At 49.8% G+C, this 13966-nt stretch overlaps 1 protein-coding gene across 6 annotated transcripts in view; it reads left to right on the top strand.

Moving 5' to 3' along the window:
- TNXB (tenascin XB) overlaps positions 1–13966 on the top strand; it is a 60329-nt gene that overhangs the window by 4920 nt on the left and 41443 nt on the right. For all 6 annotated transcript variants that reach the window (XM_036238360.1, XM_036238339.1, XM_036238340.1 and 3 more), the window contains exons 2-5: positions 282–479; positions 7919–8329; positions 8684–10429; positions 10898–11013. In XM_036238360.1, the coding sequence (XP_036094253.1) occupies positions 7927–8329; positions 8684–10429; positions 10898–11013 (2265 nt within the window). In that variant the 5' untranslated portion in view covers positions 282–479; positions 7919–7926. The remainder of the gene's footprint in view (positions 1–281; positions 480–7918; positions 8330–8683; positions 10430–10897; positions 11014–13966) is intronic.

Genomic DNA, 13966 nt, shown 5'->3' with positions numbered 1-13966 from the left:
AAAAAGTAGGATGGAGAAGAAGAGGAAAATAGGATGGGGAAAGAACATGGGAAGTAGGACCAGGGATGAAGGGGGTAAGATGAAGATATTATGGGACTCTGTGATCCCAGACCTGGGGTGGGGGTGTGTTGGGGTTGATGGCAGGAAGACAGGAGAGGTAGCATGTGATGTCTTGGGAGGGCTTGGCAGGGGCGGGAGGGGTGGGAGGACCTGCCCTAACTCCGCTTCCCCTCCCTGACCTCATGCTGGTCCTCCCCTTCTCCTCCCCCTGCTTGCTGCAGGCTCCCTCCTTCTCACTGTCGCTGGCTGCCCGATAGACGGGTCGCAGTGATCCCCCGCTGCAGGGAACAAGCAAGAGACATCAAGGGAGCTCAGGGCTGCCACGGGGATCCCACCCTGCCCTGCCCTGAGGACCCCGCCTCCTGAGGTTGGGCACGGAACAGGTACAGAGGCACTGTAGCCGCTCGCTCATTGCCCAGGTAAGGAATAGAGCTCTGGCGAGACTGAGGGAAGAGTTGGGAGAAGTGGGGATCTGTATCCTACCCCTATACCCCAGACAAAGGTTGGCAGAGCCCCCAGCTCAGGGACTTTCTGTTGGGGCAGAGGAAATAGGATCATGCACTAGGGACTTTACTCCCTGTGGAGGGAGCATCTTGGAGGATAAGTCAGTGTGTGGGTGGAGGAGCAGGGTTTGGACAGGATCAGGTGGTGGCACCAGGGGGGAGGTAGTTATTGGTGAGGTGGGGCTCTGGATGTGCTGGACTGGGGGAAAGCAGGAGTTAGGCTGAGCTGGTGGCCAGCTGAGCCTCAGGAGGAAAGTGGAGATGGAACCCCAAGTGCTCTAGCTGGAACAGATGAGCAAGAGCTTGGGAAGATGCCAGAAGGAGCTTCTTTGGGCATCTAGACGGGGACAGCCCAGGTGACAGCATGTGGGTTGCTGGGCTTGGGAAGGAGACCAGAGATCTTGAGCCTTTAAGAAATGCTGAAATGGAGCAGAGTCAGGACTCCTAGGTCTGCGCAGAGCTTGTGGAGAGGATCCTAAAACTTGTTCTTGGCCGAGAGCTTTGCACCCATGACTCACGGTTCAGCGGGGCTGGGATGACTGAGCGATGCCTCCAGGGGCACGGGGGCTCTGTCTTCAGTCTTCAGTCCACCCCTTTCCAGGCTCCCCCTGCTCTGTCCATCTGAACCACCCCCGCCCCCCATACACGTGACACACCCCGGGTGGGGCAGGCAGTCCCCTTATCTCGCCTGGAAAGAATTTCATGGCTTGGAAACAACTGGAAATGAACTGAAAGGAACTACTGGGAAGCAAGTAGGAAACACTGCAGCTGCCTCTGTCCACTTCCAGTCCCCTCCCGCTTCCCAGATCCCCAGCCTCCTCCCCTCTTTCCCTAGCTCAGCCTACAAATTCCTGGGGACCCAGCACCTCAATTCTTCAAAATTCCTTGCCTTCGAGTTCTGGTCACTCAGTGCAGGACCGAAAACTGCCTTCTTGTCTCTCACTGCATTCCTTTCCCCCTCCCCCACCCACCCCTTCCCCCCACCCACCCCTGCCGGGTTTCGGAAATCCTGTCTCTTAATGTTTCCATTCCCCTGGCCCATTAGCTCTGCAGGATAAGGGGCATCTGGATCCCCCAATTCACCCTGGCCTGGCATCTCTTTGCCACCCTGTTCCAACCAAATATCTGGACTCCCCCTCATCTCCCTTCTTCCTCTCACTACTAGAATCCTTCTCCTTCACCCTCATGTGGCTTGAGGGGCAGAGGGAGGCATGGAGACATCTCTTACGGAACATCCTTCACAGAAGCCAGCCTCTCTCTCCACCTCTTGGGACCTACAGTCCCTGATGAGCGAAGTGTCAAAACTGGCCACAACATGAATACTCAGCAAGCTGAGTCACAGCTTGGGAAGATGCCCCCACCCCTGCCAGCCCTCCAACTGTAGAGAGGATGCCAAGAGGGTGAGGCCATGGTCCTCTTCCCCACTGCAGAAAGGCTCCCCAGACACTTGCGGTAGGGGTGATGGTGAGGGGGAAACACGAGACACCCAAGTTCCTTGCTTTCCTAGTGCTGAGAAGAGGGGAATTCTTCCAAAAGTTGGAAGTAGGGAACTGGGGTGGTGGTGGTGGGTGACAGGACAGGAGAGGGGTATGGGGAAGGAGGCTCTGGGGATATGGCTTGTGGGGGCCACTCACCTTCTCTCAGACCATCCTCAGTACTTTCCAGCTTCTCTCCTGTCTGCTGCAAGAGACCTCCCCGTTTCTCCTACCACATGGGGAAAGATACAGGACACAATTGTGGGGGGAGGGTTACTGGACAACTCTTGAAGGCCTCAGGGGTGTGGGGCATTATATAGCCTCTGTTCCCTCTGGAGAAGGGCCTCCTGTTCAGTTCCCCTCACCCCGACTAAGTTCTTTGACTCTCAGCTGCCCTCTGAGCCAGTGAGAAGTCAGCTTTCTTAGGTGTCACTGATGACTGGATGTGTGGGAACATGAAGGGGAGATTGTGTGTGTGTGTGTATGTGTGGGGGTGTGTGTGTGTGTGTGCACACATCTGCAATGATGCAGGCTTATTTGGATGATATGTGTTCGAATGTGTGTACAAGCTATATTTGTATTTGTGAATGAGCATATACAGGTGTATTTGTGTGTGTACATGTGTTTGTGTGTGCATCTCACACCCCCCCACACACACACCTCCATAATTTGTATGGCCTTAGACACAGCGTGACAGGATTTGAGGGTAGATACCTCACCTCATAGCCAAGGCTACACCTCAAGCTGAGAGAATGGACGAGGAGCCCGGAGAAGAGCAGCTGTCTGCGTCCCAGACCTCTGCCTGAGCTTTCTCGGGCAGTGTGCATCGTAATGTAGAAATACTCCATCCCTCGAGCAATTTTTCATCTTTTGTGGGCTGGTGGGCAGGTGTAATGGCCAGTAGTCCTAAAAACTTTTTATAAGACCCAGAGGAGAAGTTGAAGAGTAGTAAGAAACCAGGAAAGGTATGTGTGCTGGGGGGCGAGCTCAGTCACTGTCCCCTTCCACCCTCTCCAGTCACTGTCTCCACCAGGCACCACGCATCCTGCCCTCCTCCTCTCTCCAGCCTTTCTGGTCTGGAAGAGCCAAGCAAGCTGACACCTCTCCTTAACCCTTCTCCCAAATTAAATTCTGGGCCACCCCCTCCACACTCCTGTGTTCACCAGAGCCCCCTCTCCTGGCTCACGCTGAGCACCCCACTATCTTTCCTTTCTAACCCTTCTCTCCCTATGTTCTCCAGTCTTTGCCTTAACAAACACAACTAGCTAACCAGCACCTAGGTCAAGAAACAGGATATTCTCAGCACCGCTGGATCCCCCCACCATGCCATTTCTGGTCATTACTACCCCCAGGGTACCACACTTCTGACTTGTGGCACTACAGATTAACGTTGTCTCTCCTCAACTTCATATAAATAGAATTTGACAGCACGTTCTCTTTTGTGCCTGGCTTCTTTTGCTAAACCCCATATAAGTGAGATCCATCCATGTTATTGCATATAGCTATAGTAGTCTCATTGCTTTATTTCATTCCACTGTGTGAATAAACTACTTTATTTAATCCAGTCTACTCATGTAAGACATTTGGGTGGTTCTCAGTTTAAGGTCATAAATAGTACTGCTATGGTAGGTATATTACTAGGAATGGAATTACTGGGTCATAGGGTTTGCATATTACTTTAGTAGATTCTGCCAGTTTCCCAAAGTGCTGTACCATCTGGCCCTGCCAGGATCCATACCTGGCAGGTTCTCTGCCCCAGCTTCTATATCTAACCAACTTCCAGTCCCAGACACTGTCTATGGTCCTATCCCTGACCTTGATCCTATCCCTGACCATGGTCCTATCCCTGACCTTGGTCCTGTCCTTCATTTTAGCCCTGAAACTAGTCCTAGGCTTAAATTAAATTTTCATTCAATCATATAGTCAATGACTATTTATTCAGCACAGATGCAAGGATAGAGTAGCCAAGAAAAAAAGATGCCATGGCTGCCTCCCTGGACCTTGTAGGCCAGCAGGCAAGATTGAATGTGTGCAAGAAAATAATAAAATAATCTCACAAATAAAAATATATGATTACAAAATGTTATAAATGCTACAAATGAGAGTTGCATGGTGCTGTGATATCAGATAATAGGGAGACCTGACCTGAGCAGGAAAGCTTCTCTGAGGATGTGATATGGAGCTGAGACCTGAAGGATGAGGAGGCCAAGAGAAAAGGGAAGAGAGTTCCACATAGAGGGGCCCATGCTGGGAAGAGTATGAGGGACCTAAAGAAGGCCAGTGGGACTGGAATGGGGAGAGGGAGGGAGGGAGGTGTTATAGAAAATGAGGTGGGAGAAGTCAGCAGGGGCCAGATGATGTAGGGCCGTCTGTCAGCGTTCAAAGAGAATTTGGAAGAGACACCAAGAAGTTCTTAGGTGGCAGAGAAACATCCTAGTTGACTTTTCAAGATTCTAAGGGGCAAGAGTGGAAGCAGAGGAACCAGCTAGAAGGCAACTGCAGTTGTCAAGCAAAAGATGGTAGCTTAGACAATAATGTTGGTTAAGAGGGAGAGAAATAAACAAACTAAAGAGATGTTTATGAGAAAATATGGGTAAACATAGATATGATGGTGTTGAACAGACTGTTAGGTTTCTGGCTTCTAAAGCTGGATGAATGGTGGGGCCATGAGCTGCAGTGGAGAACACTGAGAGGGGATGGGGTACAGGAAGGACAATCTGAATTTGGGGTGACCAAGAGGAGATGCCAAGTCAGAGTCAGTAGTTGGATATATTGCTTGGAGTTAAGAGGAGATGATGACTAAACTAGTCTTATAAGTTGGAGTATAGTTTAGAAATTAAGATCATGGGTCTGGATGAGGTTATCTACCTAGGTGAGTAATGAGAACAGTAGGTCTTAGCTCTGGCTGCACATTACAGTCACCTAGGGAGCTGAATAAAATTCAGTGCCTTGGTCAATCTTGCCACATTTCAAGGGTTCAAGAGCCACATAGCTCTCCTGGCTACCATGTCAACAGCACAAATACATAATGTTTTAAAATGGAAGATGTGGTCAACAGTGTTTAATGATTTTGAGAGGTCAAGTAAGATGAAGACAAATGTCTCCTAGATTTTGTGACACCGAATGATATCGGGAAACCTTAGGGAAGGCTGTGTGGTGGGTTGAAGGAGTTTGTGAAGCTAGATGGGAATTGACTGAGGCATGAATGGGATATGGGGATATAGAAACAATGAGTACAATTAAATCTTTTGACAATCATGGCCATGAAGTAGAGGAGAGAGATATGTGGTGGCTGGAGGGAGTATGAGATTGGGGGAGGTATTTTAAGGTATAACTTTGATATAGTGAAATGCACAAATCTTAAGTGTGTAGCTCAATTAATTTTTGAATATGTATACATCTGTTTAATTGCCACCAAGATCAAAGTGTAAAACATTTCCAGAAATCCTTCTTGTGACTCCTCCCAGTCAATAATATCCCTGAAAGTCATTGTATCCTATCTTCTAAAAGCAATGATTTGCTCTGCTTGTTTTTGAACCTCATTTAAATAACATCATTCAGAATGGTGTGTGTGTTTGGAAGGGGAGTTCTTTTGCTAAGCATTATGTATGTGAAATTCGTTCATGTTGTGTGTAGCAAAAGGATGTTTTTCATTGCTGTATAATATTCCATTACATGACTATACCACATTTATTTATCCATTCCACTATTCATGGACACTTGAGTTGTTTCCAGTTTGGGCTAATACAAATCAATCTCATGAACCTTCTTGTACATGTCTTTTGGAAGATATGTGCAGTTATTTTGATTGGCTATTTACCAAGAATTGCTGGGATATGGGTAATATGCTTTAGTAGGTGCTACCAAACAGTTTTTCAAAGTGGTTGCTCTAATTTATGTTCCTTCTTGCAATAGATGAGGGTTCCAATTGTTTCACATTCTTGCCAATATCGAGCAATGGCAGTTCCTTTAATTTTAGCCATCCCGGTGGATATTTGATGGCATCTCACTGTGGTTTTAATTTGCATTTCCCTTATTACTAGTGATGTTATACACCTTTTCATGCTTATTGGCCCTTTGGATATATTGTATTATTTTCTTGAGTACCTATTTAAGTCTTTTGACAACTTAAAAAATTGGGTTGCTTACCTTTTTTTTAGTTTGAAGTTCTTTATTTTGGATTTTAATCAATCTCTCTCTCTCTGTCTCTCTCTCTCTCATATATATATATACATATATATGTGTGTATATATGTATATATATATATACGTGTATGTGTGTGTATGTGTGTGTATATATATATATATATATATTATCTCCCCTCACATATCTCACATACAGTTGAGCCTTGAACAATACGGGGGTTAGGGACACTGACAACCCACTCAGTTGACAAATTCGCATATAACTACAATGAGCCCTCTGAATATTTGAATTTCCAACTGCCAGTTAACCTTTGAACAAGGTGGGGTTGAGTTACGCAGGTCAGTTGAAAAAAATCTGCTTATAAGTAGACCTGTGCAGTTAAACCCCACTTTGTTCAAAGGTCAACTGTATTTGCTCCCAGTCTGTGGCTTGCCTTCTTATTCTCCTAATGGTGTCTTTCAATGACCAGAAGTTATCAATTTCAATGAGGTCAATTGTATAAGTCTCTTTTTTATGGTTAAGTTTTGTGTGGTTAGGTTTTAAGAAATTTTTGCTTACTCTAAGGTCATAAAGAGGTTTTATATTTTTTTCTATAAGATGTTGTTCTGAAAGATATTGCTTTACCTTTCATAGTTAGGTCCAATAGATTCATTTCAAAGTAACTTCTGTATGTGGGCGTAAGGTAGAGATCCATTTTTTTCTCTATATGGAATTTCACTTGACCCAGCACCATTATCAAAAGACCATCTGTCTCCTCTTAATTGTAATGACAGTTTTGTCATTAATCAGATGGCCACATATGTGTGGGTCTGTTTCTGGACCTTGTTCTGTTCTGCCTGTCCTTTCACCTTTATAGTAAGTTTCAACACTTAATAATGTAAGTCCTGAGAAAGAGTTTTGTTTTTTTTTTTTAATGGGAGATATTTGAGTTTATATAAGAGCAGATAAGAAGGATCTAGTTGAGAGTGAGAAGCTGAATGAAAGAAAGAGAAAATAATCTGCACCTTAATGTCCCTGAGAAGAAAGTAGGAGCTAGGATCCAGGTCCTTGTGGAAGGATTGTCCTTAGGTACTCATCCACTAATCCATTCAGCATAAATGTGTCGGATAGCTCCTGTGTGCCAGACACAGACATACAATGTGTAGGACAGCTCCTGTGTGCCACGCCAGGACAGATGAGGTCCCTATTCTCATGAAATTCCCATTCTAGTAGTCAGAGAAGGATGACAAACAAGTGCCTGCACATACAGATGATTCAGGCAGCAGCGAATGCCACGAAGAACATAAGCAGGATATCGTGATAGAGTAGTCAAAGACTGCTCCAGCTGGGCAGCAAGGAAGGCCTCTGTGTGTGAATGACATGAGTTAAGATCTGAATAAAAATGAGCTTATCTTTAAAAGCTGAGTGAAGAGCATCCCAAACAGAGGGAACATATGGTGCAAAGGCCCTTAGGCTAAGGTACGCTTGTAGTGTCAGTGGAACAAAGAAAAGACTAGGTGGATGGAACCATAAAAAGAGATGAACAAGGTAACCAAGTTACATCAGAAAGTGAGTTAGAGACCAATGTCTCCAAGAACAGTATCCCTTAGGGTTGGGCTGAATGTATATTGTTATGAACATGTGAACTGAGTAGATTAGTTGTGGGTGGTAGAACTGTGAATGTGAGTGTGTATGGGGGGTGGGGCATCTTATCTTCTTTGTGAAACTGCTCTCACTTGCCCTCTCTCCCTGCAGCCTCCTGAATGATGCCAGCCCAATGTTTCCTGACCTCCAACCTGGCCCTCCTGGTGCTACTGGGCACAGTCAGAGGAGGCCCTTTCTCTTCACGCTCCAATATGACACTCCCAGCCCCACGGCCCCCTCCTCAGCCAGGGGGCCGCACAGCAGAGCCAAGAGGGGGGAACCCCTCTTCTCAGCTTTATGAGCACACTGTGGAAGGAGGGGAAAAGCAGGTGGTGTTCACCCACCGCATTAACCTGCCCCCTTCAGCTGGCTGTGGCTGTCCCCCAGGCACTGAGCCTCCAGTCCCTGCTTCAGAGGTGCAGGCCTTGAGGGTCCGGCTAGAGATTCTGGAGGAACTGGTGAAGGGGCTCAAGGAACAGTGCACTGGGGGATGTTGTCCTGCTGCTGCGGAGGCTGGCACAGGTGAGCAGGAGAGGGCACAGAAAAAGAGGCAGGTGGAGAAGTTGGGTGGGTATGGCTAGTCTATAAAGGACCTGGGTATGAATTAGAAAAAGGCATCTCTTCCTCACCTTTGGGAGTAGTGAGTGCAGCCCAGGGCACAACTTGGAGAGGGGAGCCTAACTAAATGTCAGCTCCGGCTCTACCCCAGGAAATGCTTAAGGCTCTGGGAGACCACATATAGTGATAAGGAACAGCTGGAAGCTAAGATGGCCTTTTGAAATGAGGCTGGTCCTGCTGAAGGGGCCGACTCAGAGGAGCACTATAAGGGCTCAGCTTCTCTCCCAGAGAGACTGAGGCCCTCCTCTCACTCTCTAGGCCAGACAGATGTACGTAGCCTCTGCAGTCTCCATGGAGTGTTTGACCTGAGCCGCTGCGCCTGCTCCTGCGAGCCAGGTTGGGGTGGGCCCACCTGCTCGGACTCCACGGACTCTGGAGTGCATCCTTCCCACCCACCCTCAGCCTCTGAGACTTGTCCGGATGACTGCAACGATCAGGGGCGCTGTGTCCGTGGTCGCTGCGTGTGCTTCCCCGGCTACACCGGCCCCAGCTGTGGCTGGCCCTCCTGCCCAGGGGATTGTCACGGCCGCGGGCGCTGCGTGCAGGGCGTGTGCGTGTGCCGGGCGGGCTTCTCCGGCAACGACTGCAGCCTGCGCTCCTGCCCTCGAGGCTGCAGCAAGAGGGGACGCTGCGAAAATGGACGCTGCGTTTGCAACCCCGGCTATACTGGCGAGGACTGTGGTGTGAGGAGTTGCCCCCGGGGGTGCAGCCAAAAGGGGCGCTGTGAGGACGGGCGCTGCGTCTGTGACCCAGGCTATACTGGCGAAGACTGCGGCTCACGGAGCTGCCGGTGGGATTGTGGCGAGGGTGGGCGCTGCGTGGATGGCCACTGTGTGTGTTGGCCCGGGTACGCGGGTGAGGACTGCAGTACGCGGACGTGTCCGCGCGACTGCCAGGGCCGCGGGCGCTGTGAGGACGGCGAATGCATCTGCGACACGGGCTACAGCGGGGACGACTGCGGCGTGCGCAGCTGCCCCGGCGACTGCAACCAACGTGGCCGCTGCGAGGACGGCAGCTGCGTGTGCTGGCCTGGGTACACGGGGCCTGACTGCGGCGCGCGCGCCTGCCCGCGCAACTGTCGCGGCCGCGGGCGATGCGAGAACGGCGTGTGCGTGTGCAATGCGGGCTACAGCGGCGAGGACTGTGGCGTGCGCAGCTGTCCCGGTGACTGTCGCGGCCGGGGCCGTTGCGAGAGCGGCCGCTGCGTGTGTTGGCCCGGGTACACAGGCCGGGACTGCGGCACGCGTGCCTGCCCTGGCGACTGTCGCGGGCGCGGGCGCTGTGTGGACGGCCTCTGCGTGTGCAACCCGGGCTTCACGGGAGAGGACTGTGGAAGTCGTCGGTGCCCCGGGGACTGCCGTGGTCGCGGCCGCTGCGAGGATGGCGTGTGTGCGTGCGACTCAGGCTACGAGGGAGAGGACTGCAGTGCGCGCAGCTGCCCTGGAGGTTGCCGAGGCCGTGGCCAGTGCCTAGACGGGCGCTGCGTGTGCGATGACGAGTATTCGGGTGATGACTGCAGTGTGAGGCGGTGCCCACACGACTGCAACCAGCGCGGTGTGTGTCAGGACGGTGTGTGCACCTGTTGGGAGGGCTACGCGGGAGAGGACTGTGGCCTCCGTACCTGCCCCTCCAACTGCCACCGGCGTGGCCGCTGTGAGGATGGACGCTGTGTGTGTGACTCAGGCTACACTGGCCCCTCTTGTGCCACCCGTACCTGCCCTGCAGACTGCCGGGGCCGTGGGCGCTGTGTACAGGGAGTGTGCGTGTGCCATGCAGGCTACAGTGGTGAGGACTGTGGGCAGGAAGAGCCTCCCGCCAGCGCCTGCCCTGGGGGCTGCGGGCCCCGGGCACTGTGCCGCTCTGGCCAGTGTGTCTGTGTGGAGGGCTTCAGAGGCCCAGACTGCGCCATCCGGACTTGCCCAGGGGACTGCCGAGGCCGGGGAGAGTGTCGTGAGGGCAGCTGCGTCTGCCAAGACGGCTTTGCAGGGGAAGACTGCGGGGAAGGTGAGTGGGCTGCCTTCCCCAATATGCTCCCTCAGGTTCTGGGAGTCTGAGCCAGTGGGAAGGCCAGAACCTGAGGCCTAGGAACCCAGGGACCTGGAGGAACAGTGGAGAGAGGTCATATACAGAGGGAATGGGCAGTCAGAGGAGCCAGAGAGCCAGTATCTACCAGGGGCAGCAGAACCATGGTGGCACACCTGCAAGCAGGACCTGCTTTCAGATCTCTGATGAACAAGCTGGGGGCCCCTTTGGTTGCTTTTAGGGAGATTCTGTGTTCTTGGAGCTGGGGGGAAGTTGGAGGAGATGCCTATCTGGTTAGGTGTCTGCCAGCTTTGCCCCACCCCCAGAGAGGAGTGGGAACTGGGATGGCTCTCTTAGGGTGGCTGTGAGTAGGGGGGCCTGTGATGGTGGGGGTAAGGGGTGGGGCTGCCTTGGGCTAAGCAGTTTCCCATATCCCATTCTCCTGGGCAGAGGTGCCAGCCATTGAGGGCATGAGGATGCACCTCCTGGAGGAGACGACGGTTCGGACAGAGTGGACCCGGGCTCCTGGCCCTGTGGATGCCTATGAAATTCAGTTCATCCCCACGGTGAGAGCCATGCTCCAGGAGGGGACTGAGTGGGCAGGACCAGGGGGATGGGGTGCTCACCTCATACAAGAAATCTCAGGTAATCAGTGATTGAGTCCAGATGTCTGGGATCCTGAAACTGCTGTAAAGGCTTTCTCATCCTGCCCCACATGGGGTATAGAAGGCCTTTGCAGCATCTCCAGCAAGCATTGGCCTACTGCCGCTGCTACACCTCTGATGACAGTGAGCTCAGTACTTCCTCAGTCCATTCAGTCCTTAGTTGGTCATCACTGTTAATCAGTTTTTTTGTTGGTGCTGAGTCCAAATCTGCCCCATTCTAATGTCCATCTAATGTCCATCTAATGGCTCTAGCTGGGCCTTCATTACCAGATGGTTTTTTTGTTTTGTTTTGTTTTGCTTGCCCCGCATCCTACAATATAGGCTTTCAGGAATTTGGAGACATCAGCCATCATGTCACCCTTCATTCTCACAGGCAAAACCCACTTGTTCCTTTACCTCGTTGACCTGGGGCTTTGTTTTTGAATTCTTCACCTCTAGAGTTCTCTCTTCTAGTGCCTCCTACTTTTTGAATGTGTCCCCAAAATATATGTGCAGAGAAGAGCCCAGTCTTTTACCTGGCTAACTGGAGACATGGGCACTTTTCTTAGAATTGACATGTATTAACTTGTGGTCACACAAACTGTCAGATGTTTTGGTCATTTTTTATGACTTTTTATTATAAAAGGCATATAGGTTTAGTGTAGAAACTTTAGAAAATGTAGATAAATAAGAAAAAAGGAGAGAAGAAAAGAAGTAAGGAAAAAGACAGCATTCAGCTATATATACCTTTTTTAGTCTAAATGTAAGGCTTTGCAGTTAGCTCTGTTCTGTGTTATCTTTTTTGGTTTGGGCCAAGCTGTCTAGGCTGTTGCAATAATTTTGATTCTGTGAAGTGGTTCTCCCGCCTCCATGTCAGTGCATTGCAAAGCATTTTTCTCTGTATCCTGCCAACTCGCTCTTAAAATATTTGTGGAGGCACCCTAAGGACAAAGCCTTATGGCTTCTCATTAGAGACTTCCCTTTGTGCAGATTGAGCTTTTATGATGTGTTTGGTATCCTAGCTCCAAATCATCTGGCATTTCTACTGCCCAACTCATATATTTTACGGTATTATCCCACAAGTGCCATGGTAGGTAGGCCATGTCACCCTCTTCTCGACCCAGCCAGGACTCTGAAGAAATAAATGACTCCCAGGGCATAAAACCCTAGGAAGGCTCTAGGAGAGAAGGGGCAGCTCAGAGGTGCTGGCTGTCATCCCTACTCCAAGTGGCCTGGTTATTCTAAGTCTTCTGATACCCCCAAAACCAGACTTCTGCCATGTTCTGTCTCTCCTCACTCCCTGATAGAAGCAGAGGCAGAAATCCCTACTTTGCTGTACAACTAAGATAGCCTGGATTTGGATGTTTTTCTTCTGTTAAAAATTTTTTGTTTGTTTTTATAAAAATAATTTAATCACAAGACAAGCATTTGGCAACTAGAAAAAAATAATTCTTGACTGCTTCACACTAAAACAAACACTGTTAACATTTTAAAGTGTTTCTCCCACTCTCTATGTATTTATTTACATAGTTCTAATCTTGAGAGGGTGGGACTTTTAAAAGGAACTTTCCAAAGAAAGTTCAGGGAAAGTGGAATTAAAATAAACACTTGAGATGGAAGGAGCTTGCAGGGCAGCACTATCTCCTGCTCTTAGTAAATATGAATCCACCTTTGGGTATTGAGGTGCAACTTCTCAGCTGAAGCTCTAGTTTCCTCACGTGAGGCTTGGTGGTATCGGCTGGCCTGTACCTGGCTTGGCTATGCTGTCAGCTCATCTGCTCTGTTCTGGGTACATTCTGATTTCTCTCTGAGCCCAGGTATGAGAAACACTCCTGTAAAATTGGTCCCCAGACACCTCTCTTGGACTCCACATCAGCCTGTGTTACTGGCCCTCAGACTATGCTTTCTACGCCTTCTGTGGCTCGCCTCTGGAATTGTGCCCCATGCTTTGGCCAGTGCTCTCGGTCCACTTCTGTTGGCATGGAATATATTCAGTAGCTGGCTGTCCTCTAGCCACTGCCATCTTCCTAGAAGCCTGTCTCTACCTTATCTGGAAACACTTTTCTCTCAAAGCCTGGCCAAGAGACACTCCTAGTTATTGGAATGTTTTCCAGAACATTGGAGAGGAACAATTCTTCTCCCTGCCTATGTGGCATTTTACTCTGACTCATTGGTTCTCAAAATGTGTTCCCTGGATCTGCAGCATTAGCATCACCTAGGAGCTTGTTTGACATGCAAATGGTGGACTCTACCTCAGATCTACTGAATCAGAAGCTCTGGGGGTGGAGCCCAGCAACAAGCCCTTCAGGTGATTTTGATGCACCCCAAGCCTGAGGACTAACTTAAGGATATTGCTGTTTTGCAAAATGCTGGCTCCTCTATGAATATGAGAGAAAGAACAGGGAATGAGCCCCTGAACAGAAAGAGGTTCAGCTATTCATTGTCTAGGTGTATCTTGCAGCCTAGAAACCAGGGCTATGCCAAGTTTTCATTGGGACACAAGACCTTGCAGCCTCAGAAAACTTTGTGTTTGGGTCTGGTCTGAAAAGGGAGATGAGGGTGAGGTGAGCTCCAGGGACCAGCCCAAGTAGAGTCCCCCACATGGGAACACAAAGTTTAGAAATTCACCAAGGACAATAAATGAAGCAGCCAACCTTTCATCAAAGGGCAGAGCCAGCTGCCAGTATTTGGCTAGAGAGCCTGCCTCAGGCCAGCCACATGGTGGGACTTTGAGAGGACTATTCCCAAATGGACCTCAGGAGAGACTAGGAGGTGTCTAAAATGTTCATGTAGGTGGTCTGAAAGGAGAAGGAGACCTTGGGATGGGCTTGTCTCGCTGATAGGATCAGACTTCACAGCATGACAAACATCATCA

The sequence above is a fragment of the Rousettus aegyptiacus genome, unplaced genomic scaffold (assembly GCF_014176215.1).
Source record: "Rousettus aegyptiacus isolate mRouAeg1 unplaced genomic scaffold, mRouAeg1.p scaffold_m13_p_1, whole genome shotgun sequence".
Taxonomy (NCBI): Eukaryota; Metazoa; Chordata; class Mammalia; order Chiroptera; family Pteropodidae; genus Rousettus; species Rousettus aegyptiacus.
Note: the sequence above shows the minus strand (reverse complement) of the source record. Positions and strands in the feature narration are given on the sequence as shown.